We start from the raw sequence: 27,315 nt of genomic DNA on the forward strand, positions 1-27,315 counted from the left end.
TCTCTCTCTCTCTCTCTCTCGCTCTCTCTTGCTCTCGCTCTCCATTTACTTATTCAATTTATATGAATACACTATAGCTGCCTTCAGACACACCAGAACAGGGCATCGGATCCCATTACAGATGGTTGCGAGCCACTGTGTGGTTGCTGGGAGTTGAATTCAGGACCTCTGGATGAGCAATCAGTGCCCTTAGCCACAGAGCCATCTCTCCAGCCCCCTTAGTCTATTTCTTAATCAAGCTGTGTCTCATGGTATCTGCTCTGTGAAGTTATTATTATAGAGGGTTAATGAGAAAGCACCCTTGGAACAAGGCAGGACACAGTCTAATAGCTCAACAGGAGCTTGCTTGCTGTGGCTCCCATGTACTGGGCAGCGGTGGGAATGTTTTCTTAAGTGACAGTTAAATGAGACACTGGGGCGTTTTCCTCCGTGTCATGAGGGGACCCACACTGAAAGTGAGCAAGAACAAAATAATCTGAGTCTGTGGCTTGGGGAAATGAGTCAGTTGGCACTGTGAAGAGAAGAGAGGTATGGGGACCAAGAGGAGGCAGCCACTGTCCCCTCTGCATGATCTAGACCACAGACCTGTTCCTATTCAAGACCCATTGGTACCTGTGGAGACAGAAAGGAGGGACTACTTTAGGGATGCCCTGGACATCCCTAAAGACTAGGACAGTAAAGCTGTCTGTGCAACCCATTTTCCTTGAAGATGCCTGCCGCTGGGAAACAGTACCAGCGGACGTCCTCCGAGCCCTCCCCAGGCAGGCACTGTTCTGGTGCCCACACTGTTGACCCTGAGAAGTCGCTTTTATTCTTCTTAGTCAACACAGGGGGAACCTGAGGCCCCTGAAGGTTGGGCCTCTGCTCAGCCACACAGATCATCAGCTATAAAGTAGGGTGCAGACAGTGGTCTGGGGTCACCCTCCTCACTCCCTGTCGGTGCGTGCCAGTCTGGCAGTGCAAACACATCTATGATAGATTTCCTTGGTGGGACAGTCCTGCAGGGAGAGATGATGTCTCCCTCTGTGGGAATGCACAGGGGGGTAAGCATGCTTGGGTAGGGGGGCTTTCCCTTCCTCTTCCCCTTTTCTGTCTTTTGTAGTTCCCATTTCCAGCTCCTAGGCCTGCTCTTAGGGAAGACCCCAAGTTCTGGGCACTCCTTCTTCTTCATTTCACCCCAAATGTCCCAGCAGAGGATAGCTTAGCGGGGAGCCTCCTGAGCTCAGTGGGTTATCAGAATGAACCTCCCTGTCCCCAGATGTTCTTGACTGATAAGACTTTATGACACCACTCCCATGGGGCTTGGGATTCTCAAGGAAGCTAAACTACAGGTTTGCCTCAGACCAGAGGGAAGAAAGTTGAGCTGTGGTATCGTGGGCCTCAAGCAGTTGGGGAGGTTTGGGGATCCATAGGAAGAGGTTAGAGCAGTGGTTCTCAACCTGTAGGTCAAGATCCTTTGGGGGGGGGGGGTGTCAAACAACCCTTTCACAAGAGTAGACTCTCAATCTACATATCAGATATTTACATTACGATTCATAATAGGACAAATGGTATAAAAAGGTACAGGAAGTTGTTGGGTCCACCCAGGTAACAGGTAGAGGCCTTGAAACGCGTACGTTGGGAGAGGACAGCTCATCGCTGACATGACCTCATTCCCTGATGGCTGGTCCTCACCTCTCTTCTTCCCAAGATCAAGGGTCCCAAGATTGCTCACTTCCTTTTCTGTCTGCTCTAAGCGAGGGAACATCTATCTCCCTGCACACGTCTGCACTGCCAGACTTCAGCCCATTGGTACAGCAACCCAGGGGTATAGACACCAGAAGCTAGTTACAGAGGAGGATCCATCCCATGGAAGATTCCAGAAAGTCCCCTGTGATGGTTTGTATTTGCTTGGCCTAGGGAGTGACACTATTCGGAGGTATGGCCTTGTTAGAGTAGGTCCCTTGTTGGAGTAGGTGTGTCACTGTGGGTGTGGCTTTAAGACTCTCATCCTAGCTGCCTGGAAGTCAGTATTCTGCTAGCAGCCTTCAGATAAAGACTTAGAACTCTCAGCTCCTCCTGCACCATGCCTGCCTGGATGCTGCCATGCCCCTGCCTTGATGATACTGGACCGAACCTCTGAACCTGTAAGCCAGCCCCAATGAAATGTTGTCCCTTATAAGAGTTGCCTTGGTCATGGTGTCTGTTCACAGCAGTAAAACCCTAAGACACCAGAAAGTCCCTTGTACAGACACTTAGTGGGAAAAGAGATGTGAAGCTGTCCCTGAGGTGACCCTGAGGAGACTGACCACCTTACCTCAGCCAACACCATTCACAGTGTGCTGTGGATTCTGTGTGGGATTCAGGTCCCCCGCCACCGGCTTCAGAATACTTCCTTTCTTTAGGACAGTATATGAGGAGAAAATCAGGTAGAATTAGGCTCTTTCTAATTTCATTAGGAGGGATAATAGAGTTGGTGCCCTTCTGCCGGAGCATTCATAGCCAGAGGAACTTCTTTATTTCATTTTTTCAGAGCTCCGAAATGTTTTCACTACTAGATTGAGTAGTAAAGTCCTGTTAGGACAAATGCTATTACTGAGAAGTGTTCAGTTCTAATAGAGAGATTTCCATGTCAGCAGTCAGCCTATGAAGTGGGCTTTATTAAAGGGGTCAGAGGCAAACTCCAACCTGCGTTCTCCCCGCTCCCCTGGCACCAAAGTGATCTTCCATGGAGAGGGGTGGGAGGGTGCAGGTGGGTGAGAAGGCCTGGGGAACAGGAGCTAAAGAGAGGATGAATGGGGGGGCTGGAGAGATGGCTCAGCAGTTAAGAGTGCTGGCTGCTCTTCCAGAGGTCCTGAGTTCAAATCCCAGCAACTGCATGTTGGCTCACAGCTATCTGTAATGGGATCTGATGCCCTCTTCTGGTGTGTCTGAAGACAGCTACAGTTTACTAGTATAAATAAATAAGTTTAAAGAGAGGACGAATGGATGCTGAGCAGGCAGGAAAGGAGGATGGAGGCTTGGCTCGTCAGAGTACCAGCCCCTCTCGTTAGTACTGGAGAGCCATGCAGAGACTGTACTGTAAGATAGCATTCCTTGGGCTGCACAAGTTAGGCTCTCAGAGTCCATTTGATCAATCCAGCAGGTAACGGTCTCCAGCTTCGAAAAGGAAAGAAAGAAATTCAGAATAAAATAGAAAACATCAACGTGCATCCTTGGCAGAGAGAGATATGATCGGTGAAACCTGGTTCACCAGCTTCAGAGATGGCTCAAGGGGTCAAGTGCTTGCCATGCAAGCCTGAGAACCTGAGTTAGGATCCTCAACGCCCACCTAAAAGCTATGTGTCTAACTCCAGTGTTGGAGCAGTAGAGAGCAGATCCCTAGAGTTTACTAAGCCTCTAACCTCAGACAGGCTAGCCATCAGCCAGCTCTAGGGTAAGTGAGAGACCCAGTCTCAAAAGCAAGATGGAAAATGATACCTGGGAAACACATCCAACCATTGACTCTGGCACACACATGCATGCACACCACACACACATGCATACCACACACACACACACACACACATGCACACCACACACACACACATGCACACCACACACACACATGCACACCACACACACACACATGCACACCACACACACATACACGAGCATACACACAAACACACATACATGCATGCACACCACATACATACATATATGCACACCACACACACATACATGACCACACACAAACACACACATACACGCACACCACATACACATATACATGCACACCACACACACACGAACACACACATACATGCACACCACACACACACACATGCATACCACACACACACATACATGTACACATACACACAAACACACACACATGCACACCACACACACATACACGAGCACACACACAAACACACATACATACATGCACACCACACACACATACACGAGCACACACACACAAACACACACATACATACACACCACATACACACATACATGCACACCACACACGCACACGCACACATGAATGCACACCCAATGCATACATGTCCATAATCACATGAACATGTAACACACACACAAACACACACCTGTAAGTAGGGGGAAAAGATCTTTCAATTTTCCATATGTGGAGGTCCCTATACCAGTCATGAAGAAAAAAATGTTCTACTGTGTTTGGGTTGGGTTGGCCCAGCTACGGGAATTTCTTGCCACCTCTATTTTGATTTTAGGAACCCTGGGGTTCAGTGAGGCAAGGTCACCCAACTTGTGAAATTCACAAGATCTGGGACCAGGGCCTGGTTTCTAGGCCAGGCCTCATGCCTTCAGCTGCTTTTGTCTTTCGGGGTCGGCATGTGGTCAGGTGCAGCACATATGCAGCTCCAGAGCCAAGGCTATCATCTGCTCTGGGCACTGCATAAATCACTCAGCCCCCGAGCCTCGGTGTACTCATCTATCAAATGGGCCTGTGCTTGCCCACTGGGGCTGCAGTAAGGACTCTGAAACACACAGAGGCTTGGCGTCTCTGTCCTGTGCCTGAGGGACAGTCATACCACCTGGCTGGACTTGCTGTTCCATTGCAAAGAGGTCTAGGAGGTACTGGTACCTAATCTCTCTTGAAGAGGAAGCAGAGCCTTTCCCCTCCATCCCCTAGAGACTACCCACGAAGTAGGACAACCTGGACGGTAGTCCATAGAGATTCAGACGGCCCGCCAAGCAGGGCTGAAGTCCTTACTTCCTCCCATAGTTGCTATGGTATGGGCCTAGGGGAGCCAGGCTGCCCTCTTCCGGGTCACTGGAACTCCCCAGAGTCCACCAGTTTCACCCTTTGTGTAGGTGAGGGAGGTGGTAACATAGCCAGGAAGGGACAGGTGGAGGAGGCAAGCAGCCAGGCCCGGCATGCCATTTTCCCCAAGCCCATTCATCCTCAGCCTTTGGTCTGCCCAGTGCCTCGAAGCTCTGAGCTGGAATAAGCAGCACCTCCCTCCCTTTTCGGAACAGATAATGCAAAACAAAACAGGGTGGAAATGTTTGCTTTCTTTCATTCGCTCGACAAATATTTGGTGCTTACTGTGTCCTGGCCATTGCAGAACCATCCCAAGGATACTGAGTCGTGATTGACCTGACTGAGGCGGAAGCGCAGTGAACCTCTGGGTGCTGGCTTCTGGTTTCACCAGGATCCAACAAGCCTTTGTTAGATTTGCCTAGCAGGTGCAAGGAGGGGGAAGGGAGAGAGGGTATTTCTAGGCCTGCATGCCAGACCCCTCTTAGGGCTCGAAGATGGATTATGTGTTCACTCTAGAAGGAGAGCTGGGGCTTCAGAGAGCGGGCACTGGGGAGGATGGGCGTTGTGATTTCTGCAGGTGCTGAGGGATTAGCCCCGGGCAGGTGGGCCCCTAAAGGCCCTCTGTTTAACTCTGCCATTCTCTCATTCAGAGAGGACAAAACTAAGGTTTGAAAAGGCAGAAGGGAGCCACCTGCATGAGGCAAACCTGTGGGTCTTAGTCCCTCTGTACCGGCTGTCAGGCAAACCAACCCGGAGCTGCAGCTTCTAAGCCTTGATTCAGCCAAGCCCACAGTGGGGTAAACGGGGGGGGGTGGGGGGTGGTTGCTGTTTGGGGTTCTCTGGATGTCCGAAGATCTTGAGGAGGAGGTTCTAGAATGTTCTTCCTCTTTCGACTAGCTGCTGCGCTTACAATTTGCTTCACGTTGAGCGCCGGGGCTAGAAGCCCTTGGCCACGTGACCAGCTTCCATGGACAGAAATGCAACAGGCTGCCTCTGACACTGGGGGTCTCCCTGGGCTTTTGTTTTGGCTCCTAAGGAACAAGACTGGAACTTGGAAGGGAGAGGATGTTGACGGGGGGTGGTGGTGGGGGGGGAAACCAGAGCCTGTGGAGTAAGCTATCCAGCCTACAGCCTGTGGCAGCACTGGACAATCTACCAGGATGGGTGCGGGAAAACAGGGCAGGAGAGGAAAAGACCTCCTCCCGTTTGGATTCGGGGCCTGTTGTAACTCTTGGGTCTTAAGAACAGACTGCCAAGATCCTGTCAGTACCTGCCCAGCCCCGTGCCAGTCCCAACCCTGTGCCTGTCCCAGCCCCGAGGACTCTTCTGTTTGCATTGTTTCGTGTAACCCACACCCAAGCAGGAGAATAAAGATAGCCAGCCCTGCCCACCACCGCCTGCCCTCCCCACCCGGGTGACTCAGGCTGGGCGCCTGGTGGCAGCCGCTCTGCTCTCTGGCCTGCTCAACTGCCTGCATCTGCTCTCGATTTGCTTGCTATCCATGTCTTTGTGACCTCAACGAGGGCGATTTCCCCTTCCCTGGACTTAAAAGCAATGGTACCTTTCTTGGCCTGTGGTATACAGATTATTACAGTGTCTGCCTGCTTCGGGGGTGCGAGAAGGAAAGTGGACTTGCCCAAGGCTGCTTTAATTGCGATGTACAGCTGCCCGAAGTCCCCTGTCCACTCTGGCCGGGCCTGAGCCAAACCAGTTTTCCATGGCCAGGCTGGGCCCGGTTTCCACACCGGTTCCTGTCAGGAAGTTCCTCCGCCCAGTGTGTGCTGTTAAATAGGATCCTTTTCATTCCTTTTCCTCTATAAACCTTCCTTTCAGGTCATTCTGAAGGGAGAGTGGGGATGTGGCAGGGGGCAAAGGGGTGGCAGTAGGCTCTGGTCCCAAAAGGGAAGTGGCTGGCAGGAGCCTGGCCTGGGTCAAATACCCAGGGCCCTAGTCCAAGGACAATGCCTAGAGCCACTTCCTCCTCTGCAGAGTGTGCCAGCTGAGCTCCCCCCAAATCATCTAGTACCACCTCCTCTCTCTTCCCCACAAGGAGGGGTTTTAGGGTAATAGGAAGAATGGCCCATCCTAAAAATACCTCTACCACACACTCCCCACAGAGAATAAATTCTCTCCTCCCCTCTTCAGTCTTGTTTGCTTGTCCCAGGCCCCACACTGATGGGCCCAGCTCTTTCCAGCTGTGCCCTTGGCTCAGACCCACAAGGATGGAGCAGGCTTCCTCCTCCTCTTCCCTCTGCTGCCTCTGATCCTGGACCAGCAACCTGACCCCACCCACCCTGACTAGCTACCCTGTATATTCATTCACTGTGGCTTGGATTGCCCAGGGCTGCAAGCCTGGCAGTGCCTGGCACACAGGACATGTGCTGAGTGACTGGAAAGAGGTGTCCCTTTCTGCCTCTGCGATATGACTTTGATGTCCCTGGAAGTTACCTGGGGTCCTCTCTCCACTACACAGGAGCACTGACACCTCAGGTGAGTCACATGTGCTCCAGGAGCCTCTGTTGCCTATGGAATAGCTTCATGATTCCAGGACTCTCGGGCTCCATCCGAAGCCCACGCACAGAGGGCCGGTGAGGGCCTGGGCTAGCTCTGCCCTCCGCTCCTGGTTCCTGTTGCGGATGCTGAAAATGTTTCTCTTGGTCACGTCTAGCCACTCATATACAGGCCTTTTTGTTGTTGTTTTTGTTTGTTGTTGTTATTTCAAGAGAAAGGGTTTATTCAAACATATTAACAAGCCTGTAATAAAGCTACGGAAGAGCAGCAACATTTGTTGGCTTTATATAATCTCACACAAAATGTTAAATTTAAATTCTCACTGCAAACTTGGGATGAACTTGTAGCCGGGAGGGGGAGAGGCAGGGACTCCCCCCCCCCTGAAGTTTTATTTCATTTTTATTTCCACATATGGTTGTACATATTTATGGGATACAGTGTCACGCACGCCCTAGGGAATGATCATATCAGATATTCAGAATGTCCATCTTTGACATGTATCATTTTTATGGGGAAACACTGGAAACCATCCTTCTAGCTGTTTTGGCAAACTCAGAACAACACGGTTAACTCTAGCCCTGCTGTACAGTGGGGCTCTCTGTCTGACCTATGCCCTTGGCAGTGGTACCCTGCATCCTGCTCGTGTCCAGGGTAGGGCAAAGCTTTCCCCAGGACCCCACTCTCCCTGCCATTGAAGCCTTGCACCTTGCACTCTGGTAGATGTATAGTTCAAAATGGTGTGTGTGTGGCCCAGAGCCTGGTCCCCAACAGAAGATGGTACAATTCAACGACTGGCTTCCTGGTACTGCTATTGACCGCAGGCAGGCAGGGAGTCCTCCCAGCTTCTGGCCGTATGCCTCATCTGCAGGCTGTTCTCGGTCTGGAGAAGACAGAGCAGGAAGGTGACAGGCCTTGGGCACTGCTATGGGGAGAGCTCTAGAGCTGATGGTATCCTGCTGCTGTAGAACCAGTAGAGGAAAGAACAGAACCAAGGACAGTGGCAGCCGCTGACCCCTGGCGCTAAGAGGCGAGGCAACAAGGAAGGGAAGGGCATTTCCTGATGGAGGCTGAGGAGAGTTGGGCAAGGCCCGAGAAGTGCCACCCACAGAGACACCTGGATAAGGCCGAGCCTGCTGACAATGGAGCAGTGTGGGCACAGATTTCATCAGGCCAGGCAACAGAAGTGCACAGGCCCCATCTCTAACCTCTGAAGGATATTCTAAACAAAGCACGCATCTAAAGCTTCAAAGGTCTCGTCTACCTATGAGAGAAATGCAATGTTTGTCCTTCTGCGCCTGGATTACCTCATCCAGGACGGCTGTTTGGAGCTCCATTTGTTTACCTGCAAACTTTGTAATTGTGTTTTCCTTAACATCTGGGTAGCATTCCCTAGTGTAAATGGACCACATTTTCATTATCCGTCCCTTGATGGATGCTATGCCGCTTCTAATGTCTGGCTGTTACGACTAGAGCAGCAATGAACATGGGTGAGCAGGTATCCCTGTAGGAGGATGTAAAGTCCTTCGGTTACATCCAAGCGTGGTAGAGCTGGGTCTTAGACGGACTCCCATTTTCCTGTGGAACTGCCGCACTGATTTCCACAGTGGCTGTACCGATTGTGCACTCCCTAAATCCTGACCAGCATGTGTTTCATTTGTTTATTGATCTTGGCCATTCTGATTGGTGTAAGATGAAATCTCAAAGTAGTTTTAATTTATATTTCCCTGATGGCTGAGGATGTTGAAGATTTTGTTAAACGTTCCTCGGCCATTGTTTTGTCTCCTGAGAGCTCTGCTTGGTTCTGAATTCTTCTTTTCAATTGGGTTGTTTTCTGTATGTTTGGGGGTTTGTTTGTTTGTTAGTTTTTTATGTATCCTAACACTCTGTCAGATGTATAATCAGTGAAGGTTGTTTTTTTTTTCTCCATTCTTTGTCCAAACGATGGTGATTTTTACTGTACAGAAGCTATTTAGCTTTGTGAGGTCCCACTTCTTGCTGGGCTTTAGTGCCTGTGCTACTGTGATCCTGTTTGGCATGTCCTTACCTGTGTCTACGAATTCAAATCTATTACCTACTTTCTCTTCTGTAGAACTCAGAGTATCTCATCTTATGTCGAGATGATCAATCCATTTGGAGTTCTATACAGGGTGATAGATATTCTCTGTTATCACTGTGACCCAGCTTGGCCAGAGCGTTTGTTGAAGATGCGTTTTCCCCCTGTGTGTATTTTTCACTTCTTTGTAAAGAAAAGAAAGAAAATAGGTACCCATAGGTGTTTGAAGGTATGTCTGGCTCTTCAGGTTTATTCCATTGCTAAATCTAAATGGTAATCTCATCTTTATAAAAAAAAAAAACAAAAAAAAAAAAACAAAAACACTTTACAGCAACATCTATTTGTACTGAACCAAATACCTGAGTGCCGAGTTAATACAGAAAACTGGCCATTACAGCCTTTGACACACAAGCAGAAGGAGGAGCAGCCCATCTGTTGGCCCGTAGCCAGTTCTGCCACTGTGAATGGGCATTCTAGGTAAAACCCAAGTCCTTCACACACGGAAGGGACCTGTGACTCTGGAGGCCAGTCTTTCTAAGTCACACATCTTGGCATAGAACTGGCCTAGGTTTTAAACTTGACCTTTAACTCTCAGTGGCTGCTCCTCCTGTCCCACACATGGCTAAAGGAGGACCCTTCTTCAGCCATGTGACACCCAGACACCAAGCTGTATCATTGCCCTTTTCTCCCTTAGGAACAGGGGGAGACTATGAACTGACTCACTCTCTCTCTCTCTCTCTCTCTCTCTCTCTCTCTCTCTCTCTCTCTCTCTCGGTGGAATAAAGAACTCGAGGCCTCTGTTGTTGCCAGCTCCCTGGATCGATATCTGAGTCCTGCTGGCATCTATACATTTGTAGCTGCTTCATTTATGCTTTGGTCCACACACTTAATGCCATAATCTACATTTATGGTGCACACACACTCATCTCTTGCTCTGCATTAAATATGATGTGCGAAATCAGTTTTTGCTTTAAATTAAAGCCCAGTTATGATGATTGGTCTTGTTTGGAACACATCACCCCTGTTCCCCAAGGGCTGACGGCATCCCATCAGTACAGTATTTGCATGTGATGTGCTATTGGCCAGAAACTGATCCAAAGAGACAGGATGAGATGGGCTGTGGGAAGATGCTGGCCTTTAGAGGCAGGATCACAAACCAGGGATGGTGGAGCATAGGTCCCAGAGATGCCCTGTGGGAGGGGCTATAAATCCCTTAGAGACGTGGCATGGGTGCCAAAGGTTGGGCCCAATGCAAAGATGGTACCCAGCTAGTGGGTAGAGAACCAATATCACATGCTGAAGGCAAGAGACTTCAGACAGGGAGAGGGCCATGGGTTCATAGACAGAGGGTACAGCTGACAGTACCTTACCCGGAGATAACCCAAGGGAAAGGAATTGACTGGGAGAGGTCTTGTCTTGTTCTCTCCCCATCTCTGATACCAAACATGCCCTTACATGGGATCACTTTTCCAGGAGCCGTGGAGGGAGACCATACTGTATAGCCGAGAAAGCCTCAGGATACCTGTGTGGCCTAAGGAGCTGCAAACTGCCAGGATGAGGTCGGGCTCACAGGTGTCTACCCCTCAAGCTGTCCATTTCTGAGCTTCCCAGGCAATGGCAGACACTGCTCCTCCCCCCCACCCCACCCCCCGCCACCCCACCCTGGGCATTCTTGTCAGCCGCGTTTTCCAGTCCCTCTTGAGAACTCTCGGAGTCCTGTGTGCCATAAAAAGGTCATTACCTATGAGTTTTAGGACTGGAAATGTTTGGAAAGCACAGCTTTGTGCCAGTATTCTTCAAGCTGTATGAGTCACCCCACTGTGGCAGGTGTGAGCAGAGGCAGAACAGAGCGGCCACACCAGGACCTGATGTTTCCCATCTGCAACCTCAGGGTAGAGCGGTGGCAGAACAATCAGAGTTCAAGGCTATCCTCCACTACAAGTTCAAACCCAGAGAGCTACACGAGGCCCTGTCTCATAAAAAAACAAAGCAAGCAAATAACAACCACAAAAATCTCAAACCAAACAAACGCCAAGCAGAAGACTTGAGTATGCAGTTAAACATAGCTGTGTGGGCCCCCTACGGAGGGCTTGCTTAGGGACAGGGTACGTCTTTTAGACAGGGATCTGAAATTCGGGTGTTCGTTCGGGTTCATAATAGCCAATGAAGGCTGTAATATGGCTCTAGATGTTGCTAAAGATTCACGGCCCTGGTGTCCATGTATGGCTTGCTGGGCCCAAGGAGGGGCTTGTGAGCTCTCTGTGGAGAATGAGAGTAGGAGAAGCCTGCCCCTCAGAGGACTACCTCCCACCATTAAAGCTGTCACACTGAGGCCCCTTCCAACCTGAAAGACATGCCTAGTACTTGGGAAGACTGTTGGGAGAATCTCACTGGGTCTGCGCCACTCAGTGCCAGGCTGGTGTATATGCTTGACCCAGGGAGTGGCACTATTAGAAGGTGTGGCCCTGTTGGAGTAGGTGTGTCACTGTGGGCATGAGATGAAGACCTTCACCCTAGATGCCTGGAAGTGAGTATTTTGCTAGCACCCTTCAGGTGAAGATGTAGAACTCTCAGCTCCTCCTGCACCATGCCTGTCTGGAGGCTGCCATGCTCCTGCCTTGATAATGGACTGAACCTCTGAACCTGTAAGCCAGTCCCAATTCAATGTTGTTCTTACAAGACTTCCCTTGGACATGGTGTCTGTTCGCAGCAGTAAAACCCTGACTAAGACAGCTGGTCCCTGTCATTTTCCATAAAGCAGAAGTGCTAGGTGTCAGGGTCCACTCTGTCCTCCTCTGCTCCCCCTCCCAGAGAGACCTGTCATGACTCTGGTCTAGCTTCTCTCTCTCTCTCTCTCTCTGACTCCACACGTGACATGACTGGTGGGCCCAGGTCCATAGGTTTCTGTGGTCTCCAAGGAGACAAGTCATTGATCTGACGAACTCTTACGTTTGACTCTGGGATCAACCTGGACTAACTTGAGTGCTGGATGTCTTGTCCAAATCTCTCTTGGTGGGAACTCCCAGTGGCCACAAGGCAGGCTGGGTAGCCTCAAATCAGGCTGCTAGAAGGTTGGGTTGGTTAGAGCTCAGAAAGACACCCTCCAGTTACCTCATCCAGCACCGCCTACGGATGGATGAAGCCGGCCCTGATTCTCTTTCCCAAGGGATTGGGCCACCTTCTCATCTTCCTGGCCATGTTGCTCAAATTTCCAAGATAATTACCCAACCTTGTGTTGACAGTGACTCGGAAAGACCTACTTAAGAGAACTGGATTGCCAGAGATCAATATCACAAGTGTCACAAGTGTTCCTTATTAAGGAACACTTAAAATCATGCCACATACTAGAGACCAGGGACATTCTCCGAGTCCCTCAGGATTGCTACTGTGAAGGTCCTCACCCTCAACTGCATAAGCTCCAGATGTCAAATGAATAATACCGAGTCTGGTAACCCCACAGCCTCAGAGAGCCCCTATGGACCTGCCCGACCCAGGCCTCGGCATCTGTGCATCATCCATGTTGGTCATCCATGTTGTCGCTCTGGCTTTCTCTCCTTGTCCCCGCCTCTGTTCACCCCCCTCCCCGCTCCTCCATACTTTCCTTTCCTTCACCTCCTCTTTCCTCCTCCCATTTCCATCATTCTGTCTTTCTACCTTCTTTGTCCTCTTGGAGGCAGGCAGGGGACTGTCCCCTCACAGCTAAGGTGGAAAGGCACCAGGATTAAGCAATACAGGGGACAGGAATTCTTTGGCATATAATGGAGCAGGCGGCAATTCAAGGGTGTGAGCTTCAAAACAAAACAAAACAAAACAAAAAAACCCGCTGTGTTTCACAGAACTGTGTCATCTTTAAAGGCCAAGAAGGTGGGTGGTGTGGACAAGGAGGTAGAAACCATCTTGGGTGACCAACTGTCACAGCTTGCCCTGAATGGAGGAGATCTGTGGAACGGGAGACATTTGAAGTACAAGCCAGGAGAGTCCTGAGGACGTGGAGGCTTGATCTCACCTCTGGGTTTGACAAGCAAGAAGGGGAGGAGGTTGCTTCAAGGTGAAGGTGGTGTTTTTAGAGCCTTTTCTGGGGCCCCGGAAGGCAGAGACCTCAGTTTCTTCCACCTCTTGCTGCCTGGACATACTTCTGCAATAGAGAGCTGAGCAGGGTGGACAGCGAGGCCCTGGGGTAAACAGTATGGCTTCCAGGCCAGCACCAGCACTCTGGCCACAGTGGAGAACTTTCTACTTTAACCAGGCAGATGTCTCTTGTCGTTCTCAGAGCCTCCACATCATCAACCATGAAAGGTCCCATCCAGTCCTGATAAGGCCAGGCCATATCTGATGTTTTCAGTCAGTCTCCTCAGTTGTCACAGCCACTGCTTCTCAGTGGGACTGCTGGAATGGCTCGGGCCCTGACCTGCTTCAGGGACTCAGCTCTTGCATCCTCAATCCCATACTATTTACATGAGGACTGAGATAATAAACATAAAAGAGCCAGATCACTACCTGGCACATAGTAGGTCCTCAAAAGACTATCCCTCCGTGCCTTCCCATGGTGTCCAGCCCCTTCTGAGGGGTCCCCTCACATCTCAGACTGCAACTGCGATAATGACGTTTTCGCCTCTGCAGCCATAGTCACCCAGGGTCAGCCACTGTCCTGAAATATTAAATAGAAACATCCAGAGATGAATAATTCAAACATATTCAATAACCTTTATTACAACATATGGTTATAATTACTCTCTTGTATTGTTATTGCTCATCTCTTGCTTGACTAACTTCGAAGCTGAACTCTCTAGTACAGGTCCATGCATATAGGAGAAGCTGAGTGTGGGCGTACCTCCCACAGTCCCGGCATTCTGGGTAGGCCTGGGCTCCTGTCCCCCAGGATAAAGGGAAGACTGACTGTGCTAAGGAACCAAATGGAATGTTCCACAGTGGCTGCCTTGGAATTGTCACCATATTGAAGCATTGTTGGGCTCCAAAGGCTCCAAAGAAATCCTTTCTCTACTGATTTACAAAGTGTTTAATCGGGAGAATTAGATTTTTTTTTTTCCTGAAGAGATTTAGTCCATATGTAATACATGATCTGATTTAGCATGTCACTTTCTTTGCCACAGGTAAGCAGACGGATAGTGTGTGTTGGTGTCTGTCGCCTTCTTGGAAACCCTATGCGGCGGTCCTAACAATCTTCTCTTCCATGCCTCCCAAGCCCTTCCCTCTGTACCACAGCAGGGGTGAGGCTGACGATATCAGGGAGTACAACCCAATGCGCTCAGCATCTCCGTCCATAGACACTGGCACCTACTAAGGAGAAGCCACAGGTCCTGTCCTGGACTGGACGCCTGTGCCCTGCCTTGAGGCAGGCACGGAGAAACCAGTAACTTTTTCTATACTCTTCTCCTGTGTGCCCCGTGCTTTCGATAGAAGGAAGCTAAAGGATAGACTAGTTTAGGAAGGCTTCCTGGAGGAGGCAAGACATGAGCAAGTCTTAAGGCGTGAGCAAGGGTTAGACATAGGCATAGGTGGCGGTGACTGTATTTGAACCGACAGGATGGAATGAGCAATGTTAAAGTGGGGGGAAATGGGCTTGCTGGCAATCAATAAACCCAGTTAGGAGGCAAGCAAACAGGTGGGCAGACTGAGCATAGGATGCCCTGGAACCAGGAGCTAAGGAGTGAGGGACAGGTTAAAAAGATCATGGTTGGTGGAAGTGAGAACGGCTGTCCCCAGCCATGCGCATGCGTAAAAATGGACTTCCCCCCAAGCCGTGTGCATGCTTGAGAATAGACATCCCCAGCTGTGGGCATGTGTGAGAGTGGACATCCCCAGCCGTGCTCATGCGTCAAAATAGACACCCCCAGCTGTGGGCATGCAGGAGAGTGGACATCCCTAGCCGTGCGCATGCGTCAAAATAGACACACACACACCCCCCCAGCTATGGGCATGTACATGCACAGCGCATGCCCTCTGCCCTTGCTTTGAAGAGCTGGAGTGTGTTTGCTTAGTCCTGACACCCTCCCTCTCCCTGCTGCCTTCCCCGCTGGCAAAGACTCCCCAGAAAAAGCTAAAAATTCATCTCATCCAACCCAAATCAGAGGGCGGATAAGCCGGCACTTTATTTTCCTGGGACAAAATGGTCTTGTGGGAGAGGATGGGCTCCATACTAATTGCATCTTTGGTCACCTCCACCCACCCGGCCAGAGCTGGCTCTGAGCTGTCCAGAGGCTTCATACAACACAGCTCTCCTCCCCTTCCCCCGTGTTCCTCAGCCTAGAAATATCTCCCACAGGCTTACGAATGGGCCGGAGACCAAGCAGGAAGAGTCAAGTTCTCTTGTGTTTTGTCTTTAGGGAGAAGGCCCGGGCTGGGAGGTGTGTCCCGGGATGGGCCAGGTGGCTCCGGGATGCGGAGCCACGGCCCTTCCAGAAGCTGCTGCAGCCCCACGCCCAGCATTTTTTTTTTTTAATCCTTCAGTTCCTAAATTGTTGTGTGGGGGTTAAGCATACCATCTATTTAGAACTGAACTGACCATCAGGAAAAAGTTAAAAGGGGGCTTGTCACTCTGGTTTTAAAGGAAATATTTTTGGAAAGGGTGTGGGGTGGGTAAATAAATCATGGAGAGTGCTGGCTATAATAGCAGCTCTTCCCGGGCCCTCCTTCCCCTTCTTCTCAACGTGTGAGAATATTTGGAACTTCTCACACGGCATGCTTGGGCGTGGTAGTGAGTTTTGGGTCTCAGGTGTAAGTTTGTAGGTATCCTATATGTAATCAAACACAACGCATTGTTCACATACGGCTCTGGTCCGTTTTCTGTTGCTGTAATAAAATACCTGAGTCTGGGTACGTTATAGAGAAGAGGTTTTATTTGGTTCACAGTCCTGGAGCTTCAAGAGCATACTGCTAGCATTTGGATAGCTCTGGTCGGTCTCTCTGATCATATCGCAATGTGGCATCAGAGTAGAGCGCAGTCGTGATGAGACAGGAAATCAGAGAGACTTACGGGACAGGCACATTTTCTTGGTTTTGGGACAACCCACTTTAATAGGAATGAGCTGGGGCCCCCCAAGATCTACACTAAGTCCTTCAGATAATCACGCCCCAGATAACCTAATCACCTCGCTTTAGGCCCTATCCCATAGGTTACACCAGTTCAGTGTCACCACACTGGAGATCAAGGTCCCAGCAGGGGGACATTTAGCAGCCTTACTCAAGCCATAGTAATGCCTAGAGGGCATGGGACAAGCAAGCGTGTGTGTGTGTGTGTGTGTGTGTGTGTGTGTGTGTGTGTGTGTGTGTGTTGGCACGTGCAGGCTCTCTCAAGAACTCGATCTCCTCTTTTCACGCACAGTAAGCTGGAAAGTCAGTGAGAATGTCCCCCAGCTCCCCCTAAGTGTGATGGGACATAGAATATACACAGATCTTACTATACAGAAGTCTTCACTGTCTCTCAGAGAGACAAGATTAAACACACAAAAACATAGATGGGATAGAAAATTGGCAAGAAAGGAAGCGGACATCTTGGCTCCCAGAGCTGAGTTAACTAGCGTGTGTTGTTAGCTCTGTCTTTCTTTAAAGTAGGCCTCTGAACTGCCCTCCAAACACACCAGGCCCGCTTTGGCCTGCATGCCTGTTTCTTAGATTCACCTTCTAATCCCTCGCCTATCCTTTTGTAGTGTAACAAAATGATCCTAAGCTTTAGCTGTCTGAAACTACAGGAAGTTTTTATACTCAGAGTTCAGGAGCAGCCCAGCTACAGAGCTCTGGCTTAGGACTCGGATAAGGCTGCAGCCATCTCCAGGCCTTGTTGGGACAGAAGGACAAGTTGTCCTAAGAACCTAGTCATGTCATTCGTGTAGCTGTCCAATTCTGCTTCTGTGGTAGCAGAGCACCTCAGATCCTCTCCCTTCTGTTAGACAATCACTGGGGCCCAGTAACAGGCTCCTCCACAAAGAGTTCCAAGGGGAAAAAGCAGCCTGATAAAGGGGTAGGTCTCGTAAGAGCTAGTCATGGACGTTCCTCTCCTTCACCTCTCCAGGGACACACGGCCCATTCCAGATATACTGTGGGAGGAACCCACCCAAAGCGGGAATATCAGGAGGTAATGTTTGGAGTGTAGATCAGAGGCCTACTTTAAAGAAAGAGGGTATCAAAACTAGACTGAGAACAACTGAGAATATGGAATGCCTTCAAGGGGCTCTTGGGAAACAGTAGAGAAGGGACATCATCCAAGACTGCCAGTTCAACCTTAGGGCTCAGTAGCCACTCTATGAAGCAGAGATCATGAATGAGCAGTCATATGCCATAGTGTGTGTGTGCATGCATGCGTGCGTGTGTATGTGTGTGTGTGTGTGTGTCAGTCTGTCTGTATTTGTCTGTGTGTGTCTGTATGTGTGTGTGCATCTGTATGTGTGTGTGTTTGTACATCTATGTTGTGTGTGTGTGTATGTGTACTGCACATGCATGGGTATCCCCCAAAAAGGCCATAAATGGCCATCAGATCCCCAGAGATGGAATTACAGGCAGTTGGATATGGCCAGATGTGGGCCTCGGTACCGCTTTCCACTGAGTTTCGGCGAAGGGAAGGGAGTGTGGGCAGGGAGGAGAAGTCGCTTCCACCGCTTCTGCTGCTGCGGTTGGCTTCACCTCCGTCTCTTCACCTGTGCCTTCCAGGTTACTCGGTTACCCCGCGCTGCCCTGCACTGAGTGGGTTCGGGCTAGCCAGTGAGGAGTGCGGTCAGCTTCAGGCCGCGTTTCAAGAGAGCAGACCTCTTCCCAAGTGTTACAGCTCATAGAACAAAAGGCTCAGATGATGGAGTAGTTCTCGCACACCTTTAATTCCCTGGAGAGGATTTATATACTGTTTTGGGGGTGATTCAGGGTCCGACAGCAGGTATTTCTCATTGGTTTGGACTGAGAGCTTAGGGAAACCTTATATGCATGTAGTAAGGCTTGGTGCAGCTAACACGTGACCAATATCACACCCGGGAGGTGGAAGTGGGGGGGCACTGTGATGTCCCATGCAGGCAGAAATCACCACCCACCGGGTCTCCAGGGTTCCAGACCTCTGGATCCACCGGGACCAGGTTGCCTGCACAGCCTACCGCCCCACAGCCAGATATAATGCTGGGAACAGAACACCAGGTCCTCTGAAGTGCTCATAACCACTGAGCTGTCTGTCTCTCCGTCCCTGAGCATTTACTTTTGCTCTTTGATGCTGAGCGATGCCGAGGGTTTCCCCCATATTCGAAGGGCATTTGTGTTTGGTTTCCTATCCTTCTATGTAAAATCCATGTTAAAGCACAATTTGGAGTTCCGTCTTTGGGGTATGCTTTATTCTTCATATATGAACTCATGTTGATACGTGCTTTTCCGCTGTTTTCTCCCTGTTCCTGTACTCTCCCCTCTAGTGGCTACTCAGTGACAGTCTAGTATCCCCTCTCCTACCAAACATCTGTTTCAAAATCTTCTTGTCTTATCTTAAATGTTTATTTTTCTGTATGAACTTTAGAAAGTTCATTAAAAAAAATAAAAAGCTTACCTAACTTCAGTAGAAATCCTTGTTGATGTCTTTGTTAGGATCGTATTGCACTTAAGAAATGATTTGGGGTGAACTGGCTATCTAAGAATAGGATATATGTTTCTATTAACTAAGCAAATCTTTTCAAAGGGCTCCAGTTGCATTTGGAACTCTCTTGCTATGGGCCGTACATGTTTCTTTTGACCTGGGTATTGTCTCTGGTTCTGGTGCCAACCCCAAGTGAGTGAGGTTGTCTAATACACTTAGGTGCCTGCCTGCTATTAGCCTCGGAAAGTACCCAGTCACATCTGTAAGTAGTGGTTTGCCAGCTCTGTTCTAACTTTGTGATCTTGTATTTTTTCCTTCAACATTTCTGATTTGGAGACATCACGGGGAAGCAGCTGCCCCCGGGAAGAGGAAACTCTGTGCTAACTCTAGTTCATGGGTGGATTGGATCTGGCAGGTTTCCTTGAGTAGGGTGGCTGGAGAAAATTCCATGCCTGGAGAATATTTTCACTGTGATTTATGACTGTCTGAGGATCAGAACACTCAGAGAAAATGGGTTGGCAGTGGTGGGGAATAAGGTGGCAGTGTATGCGTTGGGGGTGGTTACTCTAGGATAGTAGCTCTCCAGATTCTGGTCTTTGTTGCTGGACCTCTTGGCGACAGGTAAATATCGGTGGAGAGAAGACTGGCATCAGGCACTGAGCTGAGCACCAACCTTGCTCTATACTGTTGGGCATCTCCGTGAACATGACCAAGGGAGCCTGCCAAGACTGTCCCATGTGAATCATCAGTTCTTGTGTTCCTGATTGCAGGCCCTGCCTATCTAGCTTCCTTATTGCCTCCTGTTGGTCTGTAATATTTTGCTACAGGTTAGCTTTCCCTGCCGAATGAGCAAGAGTTGGCTGTTTTGTAGAGCATCCCACATCTTAGATGTCCTCCTTAGATCAGTCCCTCGGTAGTAATAATGGAACTGGTCAGCGACTGGAGGTGCTTGAGACAGTAGAGCGTCCAGCTCACAATCCTATTGCTCTCTCGTTATAGAAAGGGTTCCTAGCACTCAAATAGCCCTCAGTGGGCAAGGGTAGAAATTACAGCCCAGGAGAGACTGGCCTGAGTATAAATAGGAAGAGGAAATACTTGGACTTCTCAGAGCAATAAAAGTTCTATATAATGATATTACACATAACTATGCAATTAAGCCTGCAAATTGCAAGCTTCCAGTATGTTCTTTCCCAGCCAAATACTAGGCGGTTCTCGTGGTAGAGGGCATTTACTTAGAAGAAAAAATGCAAGTTTGGAGACAAATCTGAGGTTTCACTTCCTTTGGAAAACACAGGCCGGGTTGGATCTCCTGAGCATCCAGCTTTGCTGCTCATGTGGCCCTTCTGTCTAAATTGTGACGGCAATAGCAAGGAGACCGGAGTGTTTTTCAAGCGCTGAGGCGTAGCCGAGACATTGCACACCTGTGGCAGGCTGGGGCCATGATTCTCGTCTCCCTCCTCCCACAGCTGTCGCCACCGAAGGGGCCCTCCCTCACCAGATCCTGCATGAGGTCTGGGGCAAGGGAAGGGCAGGAAAGGTTGTGAGCAATGGGAGCAGCTGCTGGGCCGGAAGGCTCTCCTGAGGGTTTGGCTGCCCTTCCCTCCTCCAGCCTGCCTGTTGCCCATCCCTTCCTCAAACGCAGCACAGTGCCAGCTTCATCCCTCCTATCCAGAACCTTGTGTGGCCTCTTGAACAGAACCCAGATGTTTGGAGGGTTCCCTCATCCCCTTGCCTAACTTTCCAACCCTGACTATGATCGCGTGTTATTATACAAGGTCTTCTGGCCAGGCCTGTATGTTCCTGAGCTCATCTACGTTCTGCTTCTGAGCCTAACACTCGCTAGTCCTGTCCGCATGTGCGCATGTGCAGTGCTTGCTCTGCCTCTGTGCCTCTCGATGTTCCTGTCCACATGTGCGCATGTGCAGTGCTAGCTCCGCCTCTGTGCCTTACTGATCCTGTCCGCATGTGCCCATGTGCATTTCTTACTCTGCTTCTGTGCCCACCACTCAATGTTCCTGTCTGCATGTGCGCATATGCAGTGCTAGCTCCACCTCTGTGCTTCACCTTGTGCTTGCTTTCCTCCCTTCCAGAATGTTCTGTTTCCCCGTCTCAAGCCCTGGCTCCCTGAAGGCTTCACGCCTTCGATGGATGTGGTTCCCTGGTAGAGCATGGAGAGGCAGCCTGGCCACCTGCATGAGAAATGCAGAGCCACACTGCTTGTCAAGAGCCAGCTTGTCCTCAGTGCCCCATTTGAATAAAGATGGCCATGGTGACAATAACTACCTCAAAAGGGTTTTGATAAGGATGATCTGAGACCCCCAAGTAAAATATATGACCAGCAACCAAGCCAGAACACAATCTACCTCCTGCTCGCCAGTTAGATTCAGTGTAAGTAGGAGGGGCCTCTAAATAAAACCCTGTCTCCCACATACTGTACCTGGCACACACACCTGCAGTCGGCATGGGGTCAGCATGTTGTCCCTGTCTGTGCCCGTCCCACACAGCTGAGGTTGTTCACAACAAACATTTGCCCATTGAAAGAAGCAGCTATGTCCGCCAGCTCTGCAAACATTCTTGGCCGCTGTGAGGAGGGAGGAAGACTTTCTCGCCCTCCCTCAGGCAGAGGAGGGAGTACAGCTAGTCTGACATCACTTAGGCAAGCCCCAGAGATGGTGCGGTCAAACGACGACGCGCCACCTTGGCTGTGTACCACACTCATCCAAATGTCCCAAGTGCGCTCCTACTTACGGCTCTGTGTGGCCCGCCCCAGTTCCTGAAAGACCTAGAGTGAGGGAAAGTCAAATCAGAGGAAACTCCTATTGAGAGACACCCCACTACCACCACCACCCCAACATCCAAAGCTGAGCCAGTCATGACTTGCAGATGAAAGGACCCACCATGTAAACAAAATGGCGGGTTATCTGGAGTGCACCACAGGACCACCAGACCTCAAACCTCATAGACTAGCAGAGAAAACACTGGAGCTCCAAGAGAGACTTGTCTAGTCCAGGGCCACAGCATTCAGCTATTGTGGAGCTGATCTGGGACTTTTAACTGTGGTCCCTTCCCAAGAGGGATTGGGGCCCTCTCTTCTGAGGGCACACCTGCACTGTCATCCTCACCTCCTCATGCTCTATGACTTTCTTAGCTCTGGCTGTGACACCTTTGTCACAGCTATCCCTTCTGGCCAATGTCTGTCCTCCACATTGAGAACCTGAAGCAGGGATAGAGATGGCAATGCTCCTAGGACCGGTCATGGGGACAGCTGCATGTGTCTGTCAGAACAGACAGTGAAGCACCCTGGGATGGGCCAGTATCACACCACCAGGATGACTTGGAACTGTCTGTGGATGCTGGTGATTTATTTCATAGTCTAGATTTTCTGAGATGTAATAAGGTTTTAAATGCCTCCCAAGGAGTTCTCCGGCTGGGGCCATCACCTGTAATAAACACGAGTAATGAGTTCTTTATTCCGAATGAAAAGAAATAGATGTGCAACCTCTCTCCAAAGAAAACGGCCATCCTCTCCACCCTACCCCACCTGTAATCAGTGAAGGTTGAAGAAATAACAAAAAAAAGCCCAGTGTGAAGGGGCACGCTTGATCTGCAAAGGCCAGACAGGTGTGGAGTAGATGGGGAGGCAGATCGGGTGGTGATGGAGGGGGTGGGGTGAATTGTTGGAAGGTACAGCTTGATGCAATGGACAGAGCCCGGGGCAGGCGCTTGTGATCTCCAGCATCCAGTGAGATCTGTGAGTGAGACCTTCCACGAGCATGTGCCTCCTCGGTCACTGGCACCTCCGTCTCCATCTCTGCCTCCATTTCTCTTTTGAAGGCAGGATTGCATGCTGGCTTAAACTCACAGTGCAAACCGGCCTGGACCCCGAGATGCTTTTGCCTCTACCTCCCAAGTGCAAGGATTGCAGGAACGTGCACATCTTATCATGTACTCTGTCCAAATCCTCTGTCGAAAGAGGCCCTAGGAAAATCCACGAGAAGTGTGGATGTGAGGCAGTTCTCTTGTGTGAGTCTCAATAGTCCTTAACTTTGGGGTTCACGGGGCATGAAATGAGTGCTGGGTGCCTGTCACAGGAGGTAAACTCGAGGCCTTCATGCAAAACCTACCTGTGGTTGGAAGGAGAACCCAGCCATACCTGGTTCCTGGGTCTTGCCTCTACTATAGCTCTGGCATGGCAAGGGAGAACACAGGGTGCGCAGTATGCAGTGGGGAGGGCTTCTATGGAAATGTTATAGCTCTGAAGCCCAGGGGCTGCACAGGCCCAGCTGAGCTGGGGGCTGCGGGCTCTAGGCATGTCCTGGCAAGGTGGCAGAGCAGGTGTGGCTGGCTTCAACCAGTGTGGGCACTCTGCCCAGGGTGCTTGCAACAGGTGGGGCACAGACTAGAAGCTGAAGTAGCTCTGCCCAGCCTCCCAGCCTACATGTCTGGCCCCAGCCTCTGGGGTATCCAAGGCTTAGGGGCATGCTGGGGCTAAGGGGTGTAGCCATTCTGCTTGGAGAATCTTCCGAAGCCAGGCTGAGGCACACCCAGAACAAGTGGCCTGAGCCAGGATTCCTCACCCTCCTTCCCAGCTAGCCCACCACCTCCTTCAGTGCCTGAAGACCATGGAGAGTAAAGGCTTACTCAAAGAGCACAGTCACTGTCCGATTTCTGGGTCTCCAGAGGGAAACCGACATTGCACCTGCCCCTGCATAGCACCACCCATCTGCCCCCACGATAACCACTAATCCCACCAGGTGGCTGTCATGCTCCAGGGCTGGGCATGGAGGAGCTAGGAGCTGGAGACAGGGTGTGGCAGAGGAAACCTGCTAGCTGGGCCACCTGCCCAGGGGATTGGCAGAGGGCAACATCATGCTGAGGCTCAGGTTTGCTGAGGCGAGCAGCACTCCGGGACGCACTAGCATTAGCCAGCATAGTAGCAGGACTGTCTCCCGAGTCACACGGCAGCCGTGGCAGATAAGGCAACAGTGGCACTCCACGGTTTTCTAGCTGTGTGATTCTCAAATCCTAGCAAATGAGCTTCGCAATACCCATAGAAAACGTGACCAGAATGAATTTTAAAACCAATGCCTCGTGAGTGACAAACCAGGCTGTGTTCAAACACCTGGGGTCCCAAAGCAGGGTGCTGGGGTTGTCCCATGTCTATTGCTGATATCTCTTTGTTTCTCTGGACCAATCTCTTTAAAGTCAATTTATTAGTTAATTTTAATATAGTGGTTTTGTTCTTTGAGAATTTCATACATCTATGACAATACATATTTTTCATATTTCCTCCATTCCTTCTCTTAACTCTCCTCGGGTCACTTTCTAGCTCCCACTCCCCCCACCCCATCCCCATTTTTTTTTAGGTAACCCACCAAGTCTAACTTATCACGGGGCTCTGAGCCTCCTACCCCCCCCCCCCACTGATGGTCACCTACATAAACGCATGGATTTGGGGCGCTCCACTGGAGCATGGTCAACCTCCCAGGAGCCACCCTTAAAGAAAATGGACTCTCCTCCCCCGCCAGAGCCATTTCCTGCCCATAGCTTCTCAGACAGGGGTGGGGAGCTCTTGAGCCTTACCCCAGACCATGCTGAGCTGACCTCTGCGTGTAGCATCCACCTAGTCCCAGCTTGGTGATATCCTTAGGATGACACACGGTCTGCCCCACACCGAGTTATCCTAGGAGCAGCAGTTCTTGCAAAGAACTCAGTGTGCCTGCTGCCCTAGGCCAGCCTGTTCCCTTACACCTTCTACATACTCAATTCCCCGTTCCCAAGATCAAGGACAGCAGTGGGTGCGATGTGCCCAGCAAGGGAATACCACCAAGGCTTCTCTGTTAGCCAGGCAGTCCTGCACAAGTCAAGGGCATTGCAGTCTAACAGGAGCTAGACAGCCTTAGGCATTAACACACGGCACTTCTAGTTCTCTCAGATACTAACTCGCCACACGCTCCTGAGCACAGGCTCCCCCATGCGCCTTATTTTCCTGATCTGCAAAACGGACATGCTTTTCCAAGCCCTGCCTGCCTGCCTTGTTGGATTAGGAGTCCCTGAGACAAGAAATAGGTTATGAGGCCTGGTGTGTGCCAGGCGTGGCATGGGAGATCAGAGAGACTGTTCTCAGAAGGTCTTGTGGGAAGGTGCCTTAAAAACATAGGCCTTCAGGCTGGAAAGATGACTCAGAGGTTAAGAGCACTGTCTGCTCTTCCAGAGGTCCTGAGTTCAATTCCCAGCACCCACATGGTGGCTCACAACTATTTGTAATGAGATCTGGTGCCCTCTTCTGGGCTGGAGGTATACATGCAGGCAGAACTATGTATACATAATAAATCTTTTAAAAACAAAAAACAAAAAACATAGACCTTCACGAAGCTATGAAGGTAGATTGACTCCTGGGCCAGTCTCATCTGCCCGAGACCCCTGTTTCTGGATTCCACTCTGCTCACACTGGCTGACAGTGTTCCAGAAAGCAGGCATGCCTCCCTGGGTCCTCACAACCATTGGATGAGACACAACCCCTGTGAATAGGAGGAAAGCTCTCTAGGAGGAAAAGTCCCAGAGACTTGTCTGCCATGAGCCCTGCTATTGGGTGCCTCCAAGGACAAGCTGGTTGAGAACCCCAGGACCCAGGTTAAACACACTTTTGGGAGGAATTCTAGAAATCCAGATTCAAATGAGGTAGGCTGTTGAGGTGTCCCATTAAACCCCCTCTCTATCCCCCACTGCTCAGATAAGACCCTGCTCCTGGGAAGGGCTCTGATCGAGCACCCACAGGGCCTCCTGCCTTTCTGTCCACACCTCTTCTTTCACAGGTCTCGGAGCCACCTACCCCATTAGTTATCTACAAGTTTGGGTCTCAGTCATATGACCCGGATATCCCTCATGATGGCCTCAAATCACATCCTTGAGTAAGAGACAGTCATCCTTCAGAGAGAAAAGTTCAGATTTCTCTGTCCCCAGACTAGACATGGTAGGCTCTGCATGGCAGAGGGCAAAGGTGTTTGCCTGCAACCCAACTGAGCTTGGATCATGCAGACACTTGCCGTCTGTGTGGCCCTGGGCTCATCTCTCATCTCTCTTAGCTGCTCCTTTATCTGAGCATTGTGAATGACGCTGAGGACACATGCCTTCAACGGTTGTGCAGTTGAAAAGGGATTAGCTGTGCGATGACTCAGGTGTGACAGACACTTGGTAAGTGATGGTGGTGGTTAACGCTGCTGACAGTGTTGGCTACCAGGGATGGATGTCTTTGGCCTCTTGGAGGCAGACTGAGAAGCACAGTTCTCTCTGACTCATTTGATAGTTGAATGTCTGTTACTTGGGCCCATCTGGATTCTAGAGACTTCCATGGTGGCAGGGAACAAGGACCTGCTAAGTTAGGCCTGGCATGCTCTAGAATGGTAATCATACCTAATTACCTTTTCCCTCCACACCTGAGCCCCCCTCCCACTCTCTCCTGTGTCCTTTATTGCTAATCTACTTTGCTATTTCCTTTCCACTAGAAGCTTACAGTTCTTATCAAGCCTCTCTTTGCTGCTGGCCATTTGCACGCACGTGTGTTTGTTTTCCCTCTGTCTTATTCTCAGCTTTGGGCTTCACCCTTGCTTGGGTGAGGAAAACTGGGGTGGGGAGGGGAGGTGGAGGGATACAAAGCTTGGGTAAGAGGGTGGGGGAGATGCATGGCTTCCCTTCTGGGACACTACTGTCTGCTGGCTCACCAAGGCATGGGAACTTCAGGGTTGCTAGATGAAGCTCCCAGAACATAGGTGTTTCTTCTCAAAGAGACAATGAAACAGCCACTGGAGGGCCCCTGAGCACAGTGCCCCCTTCTCAGCTTGCACCCTGAGGTTAGTCTTCTGTCTAGAGAAATACCCCTGAGCTACCATGAGTCCATCCCTTCCTCCAGGAAGGGGACAAGACCATGAACCAAAACACAGTAAGAAGAGGTGTCAAGGTCGCCAGCTTGTTAACCCCTCCCCATGCTTTTCATGGTCATGTCTGTTACCAGATCTTTCCTGGTCATCCAATGACATGTGAGAGATGGAGAGAGGGGCCTCTAAATTCACATAACCACAGCTGTATCTTCATGACTCTGAATTCCAAAGGAGACATTGCCCTACAAACTCAGCCACCTGGGAGCCATTCCATGTCCCTGCTGAGGGCTTAGGTCTACCCATCACACAGTGAGACACAATGTCACACCCAGTCACAGGCTCTGGCTCCTCCAAGAAGGCAGAGGAGGGAGTTCTCCCTGAGAATGGACGAATTTGTATGACCAAACAATAGTCTTCAAGTAGATAAGGCAAGATTTAATAAGACTGTATGGGAAAGTGATACACCTCCAGTTATTGTGTGTGATGTTTATATGTATTTTATCATATGTTTAACTATTGGTTAGACACAATATTAATATGAATA

The 27,315-nt window shown here is 50.2% G+C and overlaps 1 protein-coding gene across 5 annotated transcripts in view; it reads left to right on the forward strand.

Moving 5' to 3' along the window:
- Positions 1–27,315, forward strand: part of Zbtb7c (zinc finger and BTB domain containing 7C) — a 324,679-nt gene that overhangs the window by 281,271 nt on the left and 16,093 nt on the right. Inside the window, exon 1 of one of the 5 annotated variants that reach the window (XM_031366059.1) lies at positions 10,816–10,894. The exons of the other annotated variants lie outside the window; for them this stretch is intronic. Coding sequence (XP_031221919.1) covers positions 10,890–10,894 — 5 coding nt within the window. The 5' untranslated portion in view covers positions 10,816–10,889. Of the gene's footprint in view, positions 1–10,815; positions 10,895–27,315 lie in introns of those variants that run through there. 5 annotated transcript variants of the gene reach the window in all.

This window comes from Mastomys coucha, unplaced genomic scaffold (genome assembly GCF_008632895.1).
Source record: "Mastomys coucha isolate ucsf_1 unplaced genomic scaffold, UCSF_Mcou_1 pScaffold13, whole genome shotgun sequence".
NCBI classification, from domain to species: Eukaryota; Metazoa; Chordata; class Mammalia; order Rodentia; family Muridae; genus Mastomys; species Mastomys coucha.